General features: G+C 38.4%; 1 protein-coding gene across 11 annotated transcripts in view; it reads left to right on the plus strand.

The window, feature by feature from the left end:
- Positions 1 to 2,248: 2,248 nt before the first annotated feature.
- Positions 2,249 to 21,776, plus strand: part of lrba (LPS responsive beige-like anchor protein) — a 197,502-nt gene continuing 177,974 nt past the window's right edge. For 6 of the 11 annotated variants that reach the window (XM_044190072.1, XM_044190074.1, XM_044190071.1 and 3 more), the window contains exon 1: positions 2,250 to 3,237. In XM_044190072.1, coding sequence (XP_044046007.1) covers positions 3,052 to 3,237 — 186 coding nt within the window. In that variant the 5' untranslated portion in view covers positions 2,250 to 3,051. Of the gene's footprint in view, positions 3,238 to 21,776 lie in introns of all 11 variants that reach the window. The other 5 variants (XM_044190067.1, XM_044190068.1, XM_044190069.1 and 2 more) reach the window with 1 other exon arrangement.

Consider the following 21,776-nt stretch of genomic DNA (forward strand, 5'->3'; position numbering starts at 1 on the left):
TAAAATGTTTTGAGACCTTACAAATGACATAACATCCGAAGGCATAGGGCTACATTTAACATTGCAGCTGTTTGGGTTTTTTTTCAGTGTCCTCTTGTTTTTTACGCCCATTTATATTTGCAGTTTTTGTTTTGATTTCATCTAAAATGTCTGCTGTATTGTTTGAACAAGCATCATGATTGAATTGCTGTCTTTAATGACAGATTTAATCTGTTTTCAATCAGTTTTCTTTTGTCATCATTAAGGTACTTCTCTCTGCTTTCCGTGTGTTTAAAGTGAATCTTGCACGCTTCAGTCCAATACAATCTGAGAGTAAAGCTCTTGGGAAGTGTACATTGATTTAACAGTTATCTTTGACACTAAATCGTTTGCAGATATGATAATCTTCTGCTCAGATAGTAAGACTTTCGAAAAGGATGTCAGGAAGAGAGCAAACGATGATTACAGTGAAACTTAGATATGCCACTGAATGGCTCATGCTTGGAGTCTCATTATCTCTATTGAGCCCAGTTAAAAAAAATAAATAAAGAATGGTTCATGTTCAATTCAAAGGTCAGCAAAAGCTTTTCAAAGCCTTATTTAAGAAGGTCTACCTTTGGGCCACAGTGAACAAGTCTGCTGATTTCAGGGCATTACATCAGAGATGAGGCCCATGTCTCATGGGTGGTGCTGCTGGCTTCCATGACTCCCAGGGTCCCTGAGGGCTCAGCTACACTTTACTGGGAGGTCAGTGGTAACAGTGACGCCAGCTGCCTCTGTGGCAACAACACTCAGAGCTGCTCAGACATCCTGCTGCAGAGCAAATATGAAGTCACCAGTATGTGCAGAGAAAGGAGAAGATAAATACGGGGATTGTTTAATACATATAGAGTACGTATTATAACTTTCCAGATTGGGTTTGATTAGTATTTTCCTCATGCAATAATAGACATGGGTGAAACTGGGACCTCTCATCATATTCAGCTATGTTAACATTTCACATGGCATGGGTTGTGGGTGATTTGAAAAGGCAAGCAAAGCTGTCACTTTGCTTTAATGTTTGGTTTCCACTGCCTCCGGATGTAGACATCTGTCAATGTGCTGTGTTCTAAATACACTTAAACCCCCCTTTCTGTTTTTTTTTTCACAGCTTAAAGCTGTGTTTGTTCATCATAGAGTACCTTAAGCAAAAGTTACATGTTTTCCTCTGGGGGGTCAAAGTATGGTACAGTAACGTATTAATTTATGGTATTTTTTCATCTGTTATATTCTGAGATGTGATTTTTATCTACAGTTGCTGAATAATCTATATTTTTTATAAATTACTATAAAATTAGGCTACTACACGAGTTAATGGTTTATTCCTCTGTCATGCAATATGTAGCCCTGTATCATATGCAACACGAAAGTTTTCCTGAATTTCTTCAGGTGCCTCTGGGTTTTGTAATGTAGTAGTAGGCAAAACTACCACCCTGTTCACTTTCTTAACTGGTGCAATAAGGGCCTGAGTTCCTTATTGCAGTGATGCTACATGAGATTAAAGCTATACAGCACTATAAAGCACTAAAAAAAGGTCTTCAGTGACCTTGTCATGAGTTCTAAAGACACAATATAGAAGTATTATTTTAGTCACAGCCAATCTATCATCAAACACTTAACATTAAAATCAATTTTGCTTTCAGAAAAATATTGATGAATATTGAAAATATTCCATCTGCATTTCATTTAGATTAGTGGCAGAAGGCAGTACTCTTAGTTTAACTTACTTTATTTATGGCTGTTAATTATGACATAAGCGTGTCAGCCTAAAGGAGAAGGAATTTTAACTGAATTGTGGTGGGCTTTGGTGGAAGAAGTATTCAGATCCTCTACATAAGTAGAATCAGTAATACAATGTAGCAATACTCCATTATTAAGTTAAAGTACAAAAGAGTTATCAGCAAAATCAGAGCTTGTCCTTCAGCTGCAGTGGATCAATTAAGTTTATCTTATCTTATATTCAGAACGATGCATCCGATTCTATAAAGCCCTATTATTTATTAATGTGACATTTTAGTCTTATAAGTAACTATAGCAATGAGATAAATGTAGTGGAGTATTAATATAAACTACATTAAATGTCAATACTGGAGTGAAGTACCTCTAAATTGTACTGTAAATGAGTTATTAGCCACCACTGTCTGTATATCCCTGCCAGGATGATGAAAAGTAAGTCGCTGTAACTTAACACACATGGAAGCGCTGTTGATTTTAACTGAATCCCAGTGTGTCGTGCAAGAAAGCCACCTGAGCGGCACACCTGCCATTGAGCTGAATAGACTCAGCTCCCCACTGCGCATGCTCCACTCACTCAAGGGCTACACTGTCATGGCGGTGACGAGCTGGAGCTGAAGCTACCGGGGTAAATCAGGAAGAGAATGCAGCGCAGCTGGGTTAACGCTGACATTTAGGCAAGTCTGTGGAGTTTGCCAGGGAGGACCGAGCGGACATTTGTCGACTTCCACCGGAGATATTGACGGACTTGCCGCTTTCCAGTTTGTGAGTTTTTGCTTCTGTCAAGCGCGCTACCTGTCAAGTGTCTGGACTCGGTGACAATAGCAACTTCCACTGCTGTACGGAGATATTAAAGTCACCGTATTCTCGTTTGCCATTTGACCGAGCGGAGGAGAAAACAGGTTAAGGGTGAGCTCTGCTTCACGTGCTTCTCCCCTCGTTACCTGCAGCTCACTTCCTCGCCGCTTTCAACAGCATTAATCCATCCGTCTGCTATCAAGTTACGGACCAGGGGGAGAGGAGTAGTTCACTGTGGAGTGAAGCGGTGATATTTCCAGCCTCGCGGGGCGAACGGCTAACACACACTTTGCGCCTTTTTTGCTCACTTTCGAGGCTCATTCGCTAAACTGTTTTGGATGGGGAGGAAAACGTTTGTTTTGTGTGCCTGTAGACTGCCAACAACTCAACTGAAGGGGATATAGATCCCTCTTTCTCCTCCGACATCGGCTGCACTGTCACCATTGGAGGTGAACAGGTGCCTTACCTGTGAACGCCACCTGTCCCGTCCTTCCTTTAGCAATGGCTAGCGAGGAGACAGCGGGCGCTGCGCAGCCAGGTGATGGAAAGGACGGGAGATCGGGCGCCATGGCGCTCAACCCCGGAGTGCCTATCAGGGGGATACGGATGAAATTTGCCGTGCTTGCCGGCCTGGTGGAAGTTGGGGAAGTTTCCAACCGAGACATTGTGGAGACGGTGTTCAACCTGGTAAGCTGATTAAGAGAGCTCAGGATAGGCCTTAGATAGCACTGTCACGCTGTAGTACTGACAGTGACATCTAAACGTTTGGAAAAGTCTGACATCATCCTCATCTGCATGAAAAGGCGTTGATGATCTTGCAACACAAAATTAAGTGGAATACTTTAGCACTAATTGATTTACTGTGACTTTATGGTGAGCAGCCCACATTGGACACTGTCAGGAGTCATATGCTAAATGACTTTTTATTTCTGGTTACTCTTGTTGCCCTTATGTGAAATAGTATATTATTTATTGTATACCAAATAGATAGGTCTACTGCTTTTACACAAAACTGTCTCAGAACTGCTCTGTTGCCCTTACATATTGTGTTACAGTTCTCATTTGGCATATTTCTCATTATTTGTCTAAGTTCATATGCCTTTACATTTTTTAAATTATGGTTTTATTGGGTCTCTACATATACAACAAAGAAAAAACACACTGTTCCTCAGTTTTTAATTAAATACGACATGCTGACCTATGTCAGAAGAACGATCATGGCAGAAAAGCTGTTGAAGGAAATCAGTTGTTTTTTGTGACACATCCAGGTCAGGCAGAGTGTGTGTGCCTTATCTGTCTACTACCTGTTGGCCACCCTAAAGTCCTTATCCAGCTTTGTCTGTCTGCAGCACTGATAGCCCCTTGGCTGCCCGAGTTATGAAATGACTTTGCAGCACCTGCATGAGAATGAATGAAACTACTGGTCAACAAGGAAGTTCAGCGTGAAGGAGAGAGCATGCTCAACTAGAGTTTGGCTGGTTAGGTGGGATACTAGAGAGAGAGGAGAGGTGAAGGTGGAACCTGCAAAACTGCTTTGTCACTGTGGCAACACAATGGAGTCCTTTTTTAGAAAAGGGAGGCTCATCCTCCATGTTGGTAGTCACAATGTTGGCTCTAACACAGTGGAGGTAAATGAATTGTAGTAGAGACACTTCTCCTCACTAGGCTGCTTCCATCATACATCCAGCGAGCCAACCACTAGGTCTATATGGGTACAGCAGAAAGCTAAAATACAGGTCAAAAGTTCTGTTGATTTTTTCCATAGCCGCTACATATTTTTTTCATGTTAAGCCTGAGATGTAAACTGAAATAATTATTTTTAATATAACAATTTTTGTTACTCATTATCGATTTTAATCTTTTCGTCTTCAAAAGAAAATGTTGAAAAACTGCCATCACAAGTTCCCAGCGCAGCAGTAAATCCTCACATTTGAGAAGCTGGAACCAGTAAATACTGATTATCAGAATAGTTGCAGATTAATTTTCTGTCTATCAGCAAATCTATTAATCAACTAATCGTTTCAGCTCTAGCATCGAGCTGTTTCACAATGTCTTGGTTCCTCAGAAGAGCTTCAGTGCAAAAATGGAAAAGTGATTGCATACTAATGAACAAGATAATGCTTATTTGAAAATATGGCGAGGAATTTCAGCTGTAAGGGCAGAGTGTGCCAGCTTTGTGAGTGGTTCAGGTTTGTTAGTGATATTTGTTGTTTTTACTTAAGTAAAAAATGTATACTTTGTGTGTTATTAAGAGCTAAATATTGACTGGAATAGTTTGATAGAGATGACAATCATTCATTTCTTGCGTCGGTGGTTAAGTCAGTTTTCTTCACTCTGTTATTAATAAGTCAGAAAAACATGTGACTGCCTGTAGATTTGTGAGGCAGCAAATATGATGAATATGAAATATCACTTGAAAGATATTGTTTTTAGTTGCACAGTCCAAAGAGAGATAGCTACTAATTACTGTATGTTTTTTGCATTTTCTTTTATCTGGAAAAGTCATTATTATTGACAGCAAGGCATATGTTTTGACAGAAATATCATTGTGCAGCTGCTCTGCCTGTGTCCATGGGGCTCCATGTTTAGCACGGTCAGTGTCATTTTAGGGCTTTGAGAGATGGCGCATTGCATTTCATTATGCTTACCACCCTCCACACTTTTTTTTTTTCACATGCCCTCCACATCTTCTGCTCACCCCCCACTAGGGTGATAATTTGATTTACCATATAGGCCAGAGTCTTCTCTTTAGTAGTATCTCATTTGTAGCCTTCTCACTGCTCACGTCCTACACTGTATTTGGTTAAATGCAACATAGTTTTCACAAGAGAATTATCTAAAAAATGAATAATGTGACCCATGTGTGATGACTCGTGACACATGGTTTGGGGTTATTAACACCAGGGATTCACTTGTTTTTTAAAAAAAAAAAAAAGCAGCTCATTATGCTGGCTTTGTTTTTGCCTTAAGTCAGGAAGTCGCTGAAGAGGGAGGAAGAGTTTATCTCATAGTCTCATTTAGTCAGAGGAGCTGTACATCACGCCATACTGTGGGTTTTTGTCTCCCATTTATTACATCTGGTCCACGCTAAGATACTACAGTATATCTGTTTCAGTTAAAAGTGAAAGTAAAGTTGAGTAAACCAGAGACTGAGGAGTTGAAACCCTTTTTAAGCCTCCTCTTTATAATAACCAACTGTTAATATTTAAACTGGTGTTTGTTTAATTAATGTTTTTAATTAAAAAATGGTAATATGTCTGTGTGGTGGAATATTCTAAACACACAACCACACATTAACTATATTTAGAGACTCTTGTATAAAAATGTTGCTTGTCTTCTCGTGGCTCGCTGGATCGTACCTGCCGTATCTGTCTTTTTAAAGCAGAGCAATTAATTTCACAACATTTTTTTTTTGTTTAAAATTTAATTTAGTTTTCCGTGCATTGAAACCAAGATCAAGCTATATCTTGAAGTGTGATACTACTAATACTACTAATATGTTTTTTCTGGTGGCTGATTTCAGTTAAATGGTAGGTTTACACACAACCTCTGAGTGAATCTGCCATCTTTGCTGTACAGATGATACAATGTGCGGAAAGTCAGAGTTAAATTTTAACCTGACTTTCTTTACATTGGCTTTTAGCTGCTTATTATTAAAACTCCTACACATCCATATTGGTCCACCCACACAGGTGATGTCACTTATGTTGCCTGATTAGACCTCTACTCAGGTCTGTGGGTGTGTATAAACAACAAAGCCATAACTACAGCCACCTTCAACCTGAGCAGAGGTCTAATCAGCCACAGTAACTGAAAACACTTGTGTGGTTTTGCAGGGCCTTTTTAAAGGTTTTATTGCTTACAGTTTTTAGCTATTGTCAGTAAAAAAAAAAAAACATTTCACGATATTCTTCAAAACATTATCATAAAGCTGCAAATATTAGGTAGTAAAAAAAAGCTTCTTTAAGCACATGTTTAGCTTTTTAGCCTTTTTAAGGCAGCAACAAGCAGTATATTCTACACTGAATCGAAGGACTAATGATGTGAAAGGGCTACCCCCAATTCCACTGAGAATCAACGCCCTACTTCACAGCCCTATGCAGCTTTCTATCACTGTCATCTCACTGTTTAGTTTGTGGCACCACAAAATACAAAACCATACTAGTTGAGATAAAACCTTGGGCAGCAGTTCCCAGCCCACAAGATCACACAAACTGATTTACAGTAGGCTTCTTGCACTGCACAAAGTCCTGGTAAACAAAGTTGAACATATAGCAAGCCAGAGAAACCACTGGAGGCCTATTTCTGGCTACCTGTCAAATATTAAGTTCAGTGGTCACTGGTGTTTTAGCCCTGGTTTGTCTGCCAACTCTTGAGAAAAATATCTGGGGACTAGTGAGCTTGGTAAATGTTTGACTTTCTTCACCAGTCACTTGTTTACTTAATTTTTTTTAGCATAGCATACAATCAGTTTGTGTGAGCTCCTGTGCAGTAAGTGGCAGCCCACAGTTTTACAGGAAGCAGCATTGTTATGGTTTTCTTGGTCAGGCTAACCAAAACAATATGCTGAAAGCTGCAAGGAGCTGCAAAGTGGTGTGTTAATTCTCAGTTGGTTTGTCTGCAACAAATGCTAGTGACTGTGTCGGTCTACTCTGTCATTTTCAGTTGACACTGAGGCGGGGTTAGCTAGGGAACAGTTAGCAGGCAGTTAATAATGAAAGTACATGTTTATGCAAAGACAGTTTGCTCATTTAATACATGAAACACATAATGACATCTCCTTATGTAGGATAATAATAGATGAGACAGAGATGAAGATCTCCACAACGCAAAATGAGTGTTCCCTACACCAGGTTCATCACTTTCCTGTATTAGGACACCTTAAAGGGCAATATCATTGTTAAAACATGCCACAAAAACAAATGAGAATCCTGTAATAATGGAAGAGTATAAACATTAAGTGAACTTAAAAAAGGTTGCTTATTGGACAATAAAAGGCTGCACCATCATCTGCTCAACTAAGATCTGCTTCTCTGTCAAGTCGTGCTAAATAGTGTTACAAAACAGTGGAGTCTGCTATATAAAACTGTGTGTTTACTGTATATGCTGATAGTGATATTTCTGTGAGGATCCAATATAGGCTGACACTTTTGGGCCTCTGTTATAACTGTTGACCCCTCTTTAAAAAACAAAACAACAACAACCATGTACCAAACATCATGGTGCACCTACAAGTGTTAAGCAACAATATCACTTCAATTATCACTCTTAAACATTACTGTGCTGCCTTCCACTGAGTAGAGCACAGACTCTTCTAGGACTCTGTAAACTACTGACTAATGTAGAGCTCTGTGATGAAGAGCTGGCCTGAGTCAGGCTCATGGCTCCTCTGTTAGGTGACACAGGAGATGGGTGAGTTTGTGGTGTGGAATGTAACTTTGGCTTTACCTGAAGACAAGGTCATAGGCTTGGTTGCTAGATTTGTGGACAGCAGTGGAAACCAAAGGTTGTGTTGATGTCATCGTTTTATTTTCCTTCCAAATTTGAAACATTACATTAAGGTAATATCAGTTTCTTTTTTAATGTATACTGCAAAGCGTGCCAAAGACACAAAGTCAGTAACAAAGGGAAACCACACATTTAACTCATTGTGATTTTGTGTATTATGTAAGGATTTATTTCATATTTGATATGTCCATTTTGCCGGTGCATTTGCATCTAAAAGCTACAAACCACACACTTGAAGACAGCGAGGTGAAGATTCTAAGTAGAGAGAAGAGTTGTTTTGAATGGGGTGTCAAGGAAGCCATTTTTGTGAAAAAAGAGAACCCCTCTTTGAACAGAAATGGTGGTCTGAGATTCAATCTGCCCAAAGTCTATCAGAGTGTATTATCACCTTGGTCATGCCAATCACATGCTAATCAGGTACTTAACAGTGATGAAGTAGATGCAGCCAGATAACAATAGGCCTGATTACTGATTACTGGGCCATCTTAGAAACTATTAGGTCAGTTTCAGGTGAAACTAGCTATTAACAGATACTCAGGCCTTCCTGAGGGCAGGGCTTATGTAACACAGAGTAGCTTAATTTCTAGTTCCCGTCCCATTTTTTCACAATTGAGAATGACTTCTGGATGGGAGCCGAAACGTCTTGATTCTGAAAACAGTGTCCAGATGACTACGACTGAAACCTTTTCTATGATAGAACACTCCTGGACGAATGAGGGACTACACCGTCTCCATTTTGGGGACTAAAATAATTTTATACATGTCCCAGGTTTTGCAAGAACAGGCTTCATATTTTTAAATGTTGGATATATATATATATATATATATATATATATATATATATATATATATATATATATATATATATATATATATATATATATATATATATATATATATAAAAAAAATAGCTTAAAAGTCCTCTTGTGTTTCAGGTCTGTAAATATTTCATGTTATGTGCCGGTATTTAGTTTCATTTGTACGGGGCAACTGCAGAAAAAGTAGATACATTGCTTTGTTCTGAATGTCAGGGATTCTGTACCTCTACTTGTGTCGAAGAGAAAAATCTGTTTTATTATATTTGTTCAGTATTATTTGAATATGTCCTTCTTTGGCTGAAGATGCACAGTATCTGTTTGATGGTGCGTCATTTATCATCTCTTGTACTGATGTTGACACAGAGGATCCTCCTTTGAGATAGGCTGTCATAAGTGAAATTAAGTGTTCTAAACTGCATCTTCTCTGTGCTTCTTTAAATAGTCTACTTAGTACTTCACCTGCACACCACTGCCTGAAGAATCATGCAAAGTAGCTGTGCTCTGGAATGTATCAGGTTTTATAATCATGAAATTGATTTCACTGGCTTTACTTTTGGTATCAGCAGATGAAAGATATTTTTGCCTTTACTAACTAGGAACTAAGGATGGCTGCAGTTAGACAGAGAGATAACGTATAAACCCCAAGGTACCAGACAAGTTTTAATACAACCACTTGAAGACTTTAAAAATCATATTTTCCCACTTACACCTATTGGTATCTAGCTCTAAAGATGGCTTTGGTTGTATGTGCCAGGGTTTTTTGTGATTTGGGTGAACTGTTTTAAAAGGTTTAACAATGCGAATATTTCCCGTCTTACTCTTCAAATCAATAATCACTATAATAACATTGGAGTTATGACCCTGAGCATCAAGATGACAGCTTCTTTTAATTCCCTGCCAATGTGCATATATGTAGACATGATTGCAACAAACATACAAACAATCCCTTCAGTTGCACACAATAACACAAGTGGTAGGGGAGTGAGGGCGATCCTTGTCCTCTCTCCAGGAATGCTTTGCCCTCTCTGGCAGTAACAAAGAGCCCTCTAATCTGACAGATGAATGAAACCCTATCTGCTTCTCTCTGTTAACTGTTGCATCAGCCTAATTCCATGGTCACACCTTTTTCCTCTTCCTCCACTGTAGCCGAAAGCAGTTTGAAGCCCTTGAGTGCTGTTGTCTAAATATGCATGACCCGACTCTGTTTATAGTGTATGATTTGTTTTATTTTCAACATTACCTTCAATGTTTGTTGTGTCTGTAAGTGACCTTTTTATTTCCCCAAACAAAAGAGGGCATTTTTGTGTCTTATTGACAGTTACAGCAGTGAAATCAACACAATGATCAGCTTGAGGGTGACCACACAGGTTTGACCAGCCAGCATGCAGTTTGGCTGTAACTGGTTCTAAATGGCCACTACTGGGATGTCCGTTTTCTGTTTACCTGTATAGTTGGTCATTATTTAGCCCCCACGCTGATCAGATAATGTACCCATCATGCCTCATTACCTGCTGTGTGCTGACAAACAAGCATATGGCCTCAGGATTCAACAATGTTTGAAAGAAATGTGTGTCAATTAAGAGACTGTAATGTAACACACATTTTGAGACATTTGTTTGAGAAAGCTTGAGGTACAGTATTTTGTATAGCTTTGTAGAGGTCTGAAATATCACTAGGATGGTATTTTTTTATTTTCTAATTGAACAGAAATTAATTTGACTATTGTCAGCACTGTTGTGAAAAGCCCATATCACAGCATGTTTGTCTTCCTGTCTTTCTTTGGACACTGTGGTTATGAAAGCTTGTTCCATATGGCAATTTGGTGCTTAACTAAGCTAATTGCAGTAAGACATTTGGACAAGTAAGTTGTTGTAGAGTTAGGGTTACTCTGTGCTGGCTGTCACAGAATTGTGACAACCAGCACAGAATAATCAGTTAGCTTAATTGTTTATACATGTTTTTGCCTAAAAGCACGATTCTAATTTAATATGAATTTGGTGCACGTATTTGTAGACTTAATTATGTTGTGCACTTATTGGTAGACTAATTGGTTTGTGTGGTAAACATGGAAACAGAAGAAATTTTCTACCAGACATTATGCTTTCCAAATTTTTGTATAAAGTGTTAGTAGATAGAAGACACAATAGACAGAATCACATCTGTTGTTTACTTGAAAGTTTGGTTTTAAAGTTGTCAGGATAAATATTCTGAGAGGACAAACCTTTTGAAAAAGACTACAACTTGTGTTCTTATGATGATTTTATATATGTCGCTTGGTATTCCTCCTCATTGTCTTTCAATAAATCAATGAAGCCATATTTCCTTGGTGAATAGTGTCTCTAACTATCAGCAGACCCCATTCTCCATTCAAAGCATTCGACTTTGAATGCATTCAGTTTGCTTTTAAACATGGTGATATTGCTGAGTGTTACGTGAAGGATTAACCGGTCACAAATAATTTATCTGCATCTGTGATTGCTGCAGTGATGCTGCCAGTTTTTAGGAAACAGGGCCATATTGTAGTCTACTTCTTATTGTTTCTTCTATAAACAGTTCCAACAACTCAGAAAGGCATTTTAGCAGAATGCTACTGGTTATGTTGGAGGAAGCTGGGAACTGGAACTGTTGATGGAGACTCTCAAGGGCTTTTTATTTATTTACTTTTTTATACAGGTTAAAGTTACAGGCACAGTGCACATTAATAAACATTTCCGTAAATGTGCAAATTTTTATCCAATCTGGCTAATTTTCAACTGCAGTCCCTGGGCAGGTGTAGTGACAACTACAAAAGACACATATTAATTAAATTGTGCACCAGACTCGACCACAGAGGCAGTAAGAAACTGCTCTCTTGTATTTTTTTGTTTGTAGACAAACTTTGTTTGTAAAGCCGCGTTTCCACCCAAAGTACCCAGAACTTTTATCCCCAGGAACTACTTTTCAAGGAACTAAAAAGTTCCTTCAGCCCATTGTTGTGTGCATTTCCACCGCAGTCTAAAGAGCCGCGAAGATTAGGCAAATTACACCCATTAGGTTACACACATCACAGCTGCATAACTATTGTTTTCACTCATTATACACATCATCTGCAATTCAGCATACGAACCTTTGCTTATTTTAACCTATGCACTCTCACCTGTTTTAAATACTGAGCTTACTGGTGTATAATGGTGAAATTGAGAGCCACTACTTCCTCACAGCATTGTAAATATTAGAATATGGAATTGAGGAAATATTCCCTATAAAACTGTTGACAGGGTGATCTGTGGATTATCCAGAATAACAGGGACACTGATTCTTGAAGATGATGTTATGGTGAGGCAAACAAAACAATCTATTTAAATACCATCAAAGGTAAGTAAGAAAATATTATTTATAATTTGGTTGAACCATCCCTTTAGTAATGTGTCATGCATTTAATAAGTTAAGGTCAGAGATCAGTTAGAATAAGAAATAATACATGGATTCTCAGTTACTGTTGTCTTTCAGTTTGTGCAGTTTAAATTAACTTCCGAGGTGACAACCTCAGCCAAAATTTAACATGTTGTCAGCAGCATGACAATGACATTACATTTCTTTTGCTTACTGTGCTTGTGCGTACTGGCTTTCAGTAGAGGAGGTGAAAACATTTTTGTTTTGGAGCTGTTTTAGCCATGTTTGGTGAGTAGAGCTTTCTCTTTAAAGACCGCTTTCTTATGGTTGTTGATCAGCCGGGTTTGCTTTTCCCTTTTGACTTTTCCCCCTCTGTGTAGAGAAAATTTCCCAACAGTGACCATGTCCTACAAAAAGAGCAAACCTGCGGTGTGTCAGAGACTGAATGCCTCCTCTGCTACACCCCCATTTTGACTTTTTGTTTTGACATAATCTTGCCTAGTGCAGCTTTAGCTGTATGTACTTACACACATTACACACACATGCACAAGTTACACCTCACGGGGGCTTTTGCATGATCTCTCCCTTCACAGTGGCAGTGGCAACAGGAACATCTCAGCCATGCTGAATCAATTTCCCACCACAACTTTCCATAGAGTCTCTATAACAGGCCTGTGAAGAGTTGTTTTTCCTTCAGCTTATCCAATGTATGCCCCAGAGTCTTCTCCCAACCAAAACTTTGGGCACATCCTTATCTGCTGCCAAAACTGCCTTAACTTATTGCTTAGAATACTTGTCACTTGCAACATGTCCTTTTGAGGTGTAACGAACCTAGTTTACCTAGTTCCGGTGTTCGACACACTCCGGTGATGCTGTCACCAATGAGCTGTTATGTTTGATGTTTTTTCATACACAAACCTGACCTAGGTTGAACAATACCAACAACAAAGCTCTGGAAAACGCTAGTAAATGGACATTGAGTTAAGAGTTTTGTCAAATGCCATCACAGTTTTCATCTTATCCACTACTTTGTCCAGAGTTCCTATAATTCCTATCACTGTAAGGATGCTAGCAAGGATTAGCTAACATTCTCATTGTTCACACTTTGAAATTTAAGATCTTCATTTGCTAAGACATGAACTGCAGATATTTTTTTCATAGGACATGCAGACCTGCAAGTTGCATTGCACAGTTCAGTACAAAGACAGTACATTTTTCATTTTACCTCCTAGATGTTTCTGTTTTTTGATGCTTGGTGGTTACTATACTTCCAAAATAGTACGAAACCCAAGATATTTTGCCATTATAGTCACCTCCAAACAAAGCACTATAACTGGAGTGTATAAATTCACATTTGACCTTGGTCACGAAAGCCAGTGTCATTTTTTTAAATAAAGATGATGTAAATTCGCTGGATACGAAATGCCCCCAGTTATCAACTGTGAAAATGCACAAGTATTTCAAATTCCCAATGATTAGTACATACAGGTTACACACATGCACACACTACAACTACTGCCACCTTAATGTGCTTGCACAGTGGTTAAATTGACATGTTGGAACACTAGTGCAGAGCTTTTGAAACAGGAGGCAATAGTAACCTCCTGGCACGCTATCTTCTCTTCACAGTAGGGGGCGTAATGATATGCTAATAGTGCTTGCCTGCTAGCCAAGTTTCAGTGTTGGATGCTAAAAAAAAGTGTGAATATTAAAACATAATATGAAATGCTGCTCCTTTTTGTAAAATAAATATTACATTGAAGCCTTAAGGTGTTGGCTCACCTTAGTCCCTGTGGGGGAGATTTCTCAAAAACACAATATAATTGTTAAGTGAGATCAACAAAGCTTCTAACAGGTTTAATGCAGAGTGCCTAAATCCTAACACATGTTTTTCTTCTGGTGTTTTGTAGCAGTCTTCTACCCTTTTTCCTTGTTTTTAGGCAGATTAATTAATAGTATATAATACACTCTGCCATGCCCTTAGCTTTATGATTTTATGGATAGGTGGTGATGGTATCCAACAATTTTTAACCGCAAACAAATCAACTTTTGTCTAACAGGACTGTTGCTATATACTGACACAGTGGTGAGCATTGTGGATTTTTTTCCCTTCCTGCTTGTAAGCAAATGCTATAGTTGCACCCTAGCCTGTGGCGTAGTCCTCGGTATTAGTCGTGGGATACACTGCATGATTCTACTCTTCTTAAGGAATCATCCCCCAGCCCTTAGTTGTTTAGTTTGTCCATGCGTATTAGTGTGTGTGGTAGAACTGTTGAAACTGGGTTCTGTTGAGGTGAGACTCACATTGACAGAGAAACTTCACCCTTTTGATTGCATGCACGTGCTGTATGCAGGCTTTATCTGCAAACCCACAATGGGTGTATCTAAGACCAGATGGCACAACAATCCAAACTTCTGCCCTGACTGGAAATTTGGGGGTGTGACTATGTAAGCTTGTATGAGTCTGAATGGCAAAGATAGAACAGAGCTTATTGATTGATGGCTTTGGATTAGGTGTCGACAGAAAGTGGACCATGAGCCAAATCTGGCCCTCTACCAAATTTATTTGGGCCCCGTTGTAATCTGAAATTTTCCTTAGTGTGCTACATCAAAACTTTTAGGCATGTTTCAGAAATATAATGTAGATACAACCATATAAGTATAAAGCCTAGCAAATTACAACTGTGCCTTGCTGTGTATTATGTGTGAGGCTATTTAATAAGCCACACTGTGGACAGTGCGTGGTCCTGAAATGAGCCAGAGGTCTAATAATATTAACAGATGAATAAAAGATTAAAAAAAAAATAAAACCACCTAATTTTGATTAAACAAAACTATCTTTTCAACATTTAAAATTTTAACCAAGATATATTTTGTGTCTCTCAAAAATAAATGACAAGATTGATCTATTTTCTAACAGCAGTTACAAACAAGACAGTGACACTCTTAAGACATTCATCATCCATCAAAAAAAATCTTGTTTGGAGAGAGAATATCTTTTCTTAGGAGTTAATGTGCTGGCTTTGACTGTAGCGTAGCTTAACTGCACAACTTATTAATTGATCAAAATGTAGGTCTGTAAGTCTACATATATTAAATGTGTATAGGTCTTGGCAAGGCTGCTGTACAGGCCCGTAGTTGCACTGAAGATATGGCAAGAAGAATTTAAACATTAATCATACTTTTATAAATCTGTTTTATTACCAAAGAAATGAAAATAATACTCACACAAATAAATATACATAACATACAGGCCTGTATCTTCACTGCACCTGTAAGTCTGTGTTGGCGCTCCAGTAAACAGTCCTGAAAAAACTGGCCCTTGGCCAAACCTGACTGCTGACCCCTAGATGGTTCCTCTATCCTTGACCTGCTTTCACACTCTCTGCATCAGCAACTCATCTGTTGCCAAGGTCTGGCATTCAACCTGTAGGGAATACAGGCAACACAGAAGATCTGCAGCCCATAAATAAATACCGTGCAATCAAATCTAACACACTATCTACTGTTGAAAGTGTTCAGGTTCTGTCTCAGCAGCTGGGAGAGGATTTCTGACCAGACATTTCTTGTCAAACCAACAGAGTTTTCACTAGGTATGTGTGCGATTAGTCGACTAGTTGATTAAACATTGCTACCCTTGTTTAGTCGGCACCAGAAATACTAGTCGGTTAAACTTATTATTAATATTTTATTAATGTACAACAGCAGTTAACCGTTGCGTCTAAGATGGATGTTATGCAGCCAGCCAGCCCCCCCCCCCCCCCCGTCCTAATGCCCGGATGTAAACTAACAAGGTACAAAAATGACATCTTGTAAAACTAGCAAGGTTTGGCAGTATTTTCATCTAGAAAATGACAATAAGGTTGTATGTAGGCTGTGTTAGAATAAACTGGCATATAACCACTCGACCAGAGGAAAGCGTAACCACATTCAGTGCAGGCATGTGGACGTTAACCTGCAAGGAGAGCAGGCTGCTATTGCTAGCACTGCTAACCAATATGACAAGAGTACCAATATGATAGACTTTTTGCATATTTATTTACATCAAAATATCTCTTGGTTTATTTGCATTTTCTTGAAGTACCAGGCTCTGCTTCAGGAGGAGAAGGAAAGGTTGTGGAAGGTGGAGGAGTGTCCACAGCCTAAATTAATTAACTTGTTTGGGTATAAGGGTGAGTTGAAGGCAATGTACTCCACACCCAGATATTTGATCATCTGCCAGAACCACAGAGTAGGCATTTCTCTCTCTTCCAGTAATGAAGAGGAAGAAAAATTAACATGTCGTTTTTCAATATTTGAGAAAACGTGTATGTTAAGTGCATGGTAACTAGAGATTTAGAGATCTTAACCAAATTTGTGTTCTCACTGTTGACACGATTCTTTCGTCAGGGCTGTATTGGGTACAGAGTAGTTTAGTCAAGGATGATAAGCTACATACAGTAAATGACACAGTTGAAGATAATCAGGTTTACTGTCTCTTGACCATTACCTGTGATTGGAAATGTCCATGGGGTAACCATTTCCACGATTCTTCATGCTTGTGTCTAGTAACTGTCATGGTAAAGTCAGGGAGTGGCTAAGGTGAAAGATGACCATAAAGTGTATATGTTTGTGTATCTGTGTCTTCCTGTCCTCTTGATGGGATTGGTTTGTCGAACTAATGTTCAGTGTTTTATTAGTTTACAAACTGAATGCATACTGTTAAATTGAAACGTAGCGCATATGTAAAGGCGTTAAGTAAAAACTTTTGGCAGGTATACGTCTATTGTGACATCTATTCCTTTTAATTCTGGTTGAGTAATAATGTGCTCCTCGCATTGAAGGAGGTAAGCAGAAATGTAGCTTGTTAACTGTGTGATCTGAGTAACATATAGAGAAGGAAATAGCTGTTTAAGGCTATCTTTGATTAAAACCACAAACTTCTCCAGATGAAACCTCAAGACAAAGACCATTTGTAACTGTTATGATGACATCCAAATATCAACTTCAGAGACACTGAAACATTTTGGTAGAATGATCAACCACATATCAGGATCTTTGATCTGACAATATTTGACATGACGTCTTGATACTTACATAATACTAGAGGAATGTTAAAATAATAGATTTACTGACCCGATCACTTAGCACAAATGCTCATCACACGCTTACCACAGGTAAAAGTAATTCTTCTGAGTTGTTTAATTTGGTGGACAAAAATTATTCACTTTCAAAATCCTCACATTTTAGTTGATGAAACCAGCAAATGTTTGGGAATTACTTTACTTTATTGGTGTGCTGTGTCACAACTGCATGAAATAATAGATAAACCAACATCCTATTATCCTGTATGTTATACAGAATATATTATTATTCATCCTGCCATAATCCATGTCAAACATACATCCAGGAGTCCTTTTTCAATGTCAAAACAATTTTTTTTTTTGTGGCAATTTTCCACTTTATTTAATAGGACAGTAGAGAGAGACAGGAAAGGTGGCGGCGGCGGGGGGAATTTGATTTGAACCCAGGCCGCTGCGGTAAGGACTCAGCTTTTATACATGGTACGCACTCTACCAGGTGAGCTACCGAGGCGCCCCTGATGTCAAAACAATGATGCAGTAACCCATAAACAGTGCCTGTTGCAACATCAGGCAATGCCATCATACATCTAGGACCATCAGACAGGCAGCACCTGGTCTCAAGTCGCTGAAAGTAAATGTTAAAAGGTCGAGTGTGTTCATGCTGGAACATCACTGGATTATCAATTTGGCATCTTACGTCACAGATGTTTCATTGAATTATGTCCAAGTCATCAAAGTTCAGCAGTAAGTTTTGGTGTCCCAGAGGCAACTGAAACATCCAAAAACGTACCTTTGTTTCTTGCTGCTTTTTAAAAGACCAAATTGGAGCTTTTGCATGTTTTAGCCTTACAAATCACATATACTTTAAACATATACAGAATACTAATATACAATATTGATGCACAATATGTTTGTCTTACCCTTTAGGCTGTTTCAGTTAATTTCAGTAGAGAATGAAAATCAACTCACTTTTTCAAGTGATTGCCTCCACATCTGAATGGAAATACCAAATCACACTTGGGTGCTCAAAATGATCTGCTGACAGGTAATATACAAACAAGTGCTGTATTCAATAGCTTTTAAAATAAGCCTTTGTTGACCAGAATTTATGGATAGACAGAGGAAGCTATAGTGACAAACGTACATACAAACCACAGGAAGCTGGTTGGAGTGGAACTGGAGTGGAACAACCGTGTTAGGATATGATGCAGACAGTTTCCTGGTTCCCCTTTCAGGGTTTCCTCCAGGAAATTGTTTAGCTGAGGCGCGAAGCTGCCCAGATCCTGACACATCATCTCGTCTCTTGATAAAATAATTTAGTAGGTAATGGCCTAAACAATAGTTGCACTCCTTAAACATATAGCATTTGTTGTGTGAAAAAGCATCTTTGCTCCTTTTCTCCGAAGGTTAATGTTTTATATAATAAAAGTGGATATATTTTTCATGATGTTAGTGGTTCAGGTGTGGAAGCCCACTTTACTGACTGCTGAAGCATCATCTTAGCTTCAGATAAACTTTAGAATACATTTTTGTACAAAACAGAGACTCTGGAATCAATTACATTGAAAACACATCATGAAGGGATCTTTTAATGGCCAGGAGGAATGATTACAGCAAACCTCTTTCAATGTTCATAAAGGCATCTGTCTGTTGTTTTAAGACTTAAAGGATAGGTTCACAATTTTTTAAGTGTACATACCATGAATTTTGGTACACATTTTTGAATGTGAACAAAACTGTTTATGAATTTTGTTTAATACTGGAAATTGTATACCAGGCAGAGACCGCATAAAGATTTGCTGAAGTAAAAAGCCATGCAGTCAATACATCATTTTTGAGTATTTTCATTTTGAACATTTCATTTGATGACAGATGACTTTAGTCAGTCAAAGTTGTTATGGAAGACTATTGCCCTAAAGCCTGGGCTCTGATAGCTAATGAGCACCATTTCCTGACAAGCCTTTTCCTTTTGTTGACAATAGCATCTACCCTGCAACTTAAGATAGATTGCCAGACAGACAGTGCAACTTTTAAAGAGGTCTATTATACACTTCCTTATATAATGCTTTGCTTGTACTTTATTTGTTTAATGTTGAAAATGATCAAAATACAGCTTCTCGCTTTGGTTCACAAAGTGCATGTACTTATGTTTGTGTATGTGGTTGCTGACACCACTTAAAAGCCATGTGTGATGAATACGTACATACAAACTGTTACTACAGATTACATTCCTCCCTCTTCTCCTGGGCTGATTTCCTGCTCCTGGTTTGGTAAGTGCATTGGAATGTGGAAGAGAATTTAGTAGCATAATAAGTGGGGAGCTTATACAGGAATACTGACATACTTATAATATCATCACACATTACACTGTCAACAAGTGAAATAGAAGGATGGAGCATGGATTTAGAAGGATGCATGGTATCATTTTTGTTGTAATCTAAATCCCCCTCTTCCATTTGGATGAAATGTACTGTAGGTTATGTAGTTGCTTTCCTTTTTTACTTGATTTTGGTCTTTGTTTTGCCAATCACACTATGCAGATGGCATAATACAGGATAAATGGTGTGTGATAACATAAAATAATTCAATTTAATGTAATCTAAAATGGCATAGGCTTATGCAGGCCAATTATATCCATGTGTGTTGTCTACTGTTTTCTACATGTTGTACCAAACCTGCGTTTCTTAGGCAAATGAATGGAACAACAAAGGAAAGTATGTGTTGATCAGACTACTGCTGTGGCGTTATCACACTTAATGTAGTGTAAAAATGACTGCCAGCCATTGTTTAAAACCAAAGCTTGGCAGTTTACCCCTCTGAAGATATTCTTAGAAATCGAGCTATTAAAATATCTCTCTCCACCTACTGTACCTCTCCTCTCTCTCATTGTTTGTCTCTTGGTGTAATGAAGGCAGCATTCTGGCACTGATGTGAGACAATGTACTCAGCAGTGTCAGATAATCAATCTTGTAATTTAAAATGAATTAATTTAACAATAATGAGTAAAAACCAGAGAATAATTTGGCAATTTGAGCTGAATAATCACTATTTGTTCATTAATCAAAAATATTAGTTCATTAATCTTCCAACACAGAAAGATTGTATTTGGAATAACAACTTGTTATATATGAAGTGAGTGAGTCAAGTAAAGAACCATTGAACCAGTGTATTCCATGGTCACTGCATGCATAATTGTCACCACTTTACCTTCTACCCCTGCTTTGACAAATGAAGAGTGGCAGGCTCATCCACCAGGCGGGATGTCGGATTGATGTTCTGTGAATATGAATGTGAGAAGCTAGAGTAACAAGCTATATTACAGTAAAACTGCTAGTATTCCATAATTATTCTTTAGTTCTGTGGTCTGGTTGTGTATTTCAGGTAGTATCGAGGGAGTCTGTGTGAGTTGTGACAGCTGCAGACTGTGTAGAGGGCAGGGCTGGGCAATATAGTGGAAAAATGTTACCATGATAAAAATTTCCTTATGTGATAACAATTTATCATGATATGTGCCAGTGCTTATTTTTTCGCAAATATGGCTAGGTAGATATGACTTTAGGATTGTTTTCAAAACTGATCTGCTATCTCAAGATATGATACAAAATACAATGCACAAAATCTCAGTATTGGGGCGCCCTGGTAGCTCACCTGGTAGAGTGCGCGCCCCATATACAAGGCTGAGTCCTTATTGCAGCAGCCTGGGTTTGAATCTAGCCCACGGCCCTTTACTGCATGTCATCCCTCTCTTTCGCTCTCTCTCACATTTCCTGTCTCTCTTCAGTTGTTTCTATCAAATAAAGGCAAAAAGCCCCAAAAAATTGTCTTTTAAAAAAAAGGAACAAAAATTTCAGTATTAATAAATGGGTCCTTCAATTTTACTGCACTTTTCAGTGTCGATACTCTTTATTTGTAGCACACTGTTCTGTTGTTCTTTTCAATACTTGTTAGAAGGATCCTCTGATCTTGTCAGGTCAATAAACTGAAATATTGCCACCAACACACAGTAACATTGTCTTCAGCTTATGTGGAATTTTCATTTGCACACTTTCACTCCCACATTTTGCTTACAATCTTTGCCCTCTGCTACTCTGTAGTGTGTGTTTGTTTACACTGGCAGTTGGTGGACTTCCGTTTCCTGCTGACACATAATTGGCCGGTGGAAGGAGATTCCACCAACCACCAACCATAAATTAACATTAGCTCAGAAGCTTTGCTTTCCATGTTACTGAATTACGTCAGTCATCCTGTAGTGAAAATACCTTCAACTGATACAACAAATTAATTTCAAAGATTATAAGTTGGTTGTGCATTACTGATCAACGGAAATGTTCAAAGGTAATAGCATTACATTTAGAAAGATTTGCCCAAATCTCTGTCATCTTGCTTTGATATATTCTAAATGTTGGTACTGCTTTATCTGATGTGTTGCTTATTTTAAGAACATTATGAATGTATTATAATCACA

The sequence above is a fragment of the Siniperca chuatsi genome, linkage group LG3 (assembly GCF_020085105.1).
Source record: "Siniperca chuatsi isolate FFG_IHB_CAS linkage group LG3, ASM2008510v1, whole genome shotgun sequence".
NCBI lineage: Eukaryota > Metazoa > Chordata > Actinopteri > Centrarchiformes > Sinipercidae > Siniperca > Siniperca chuatsi.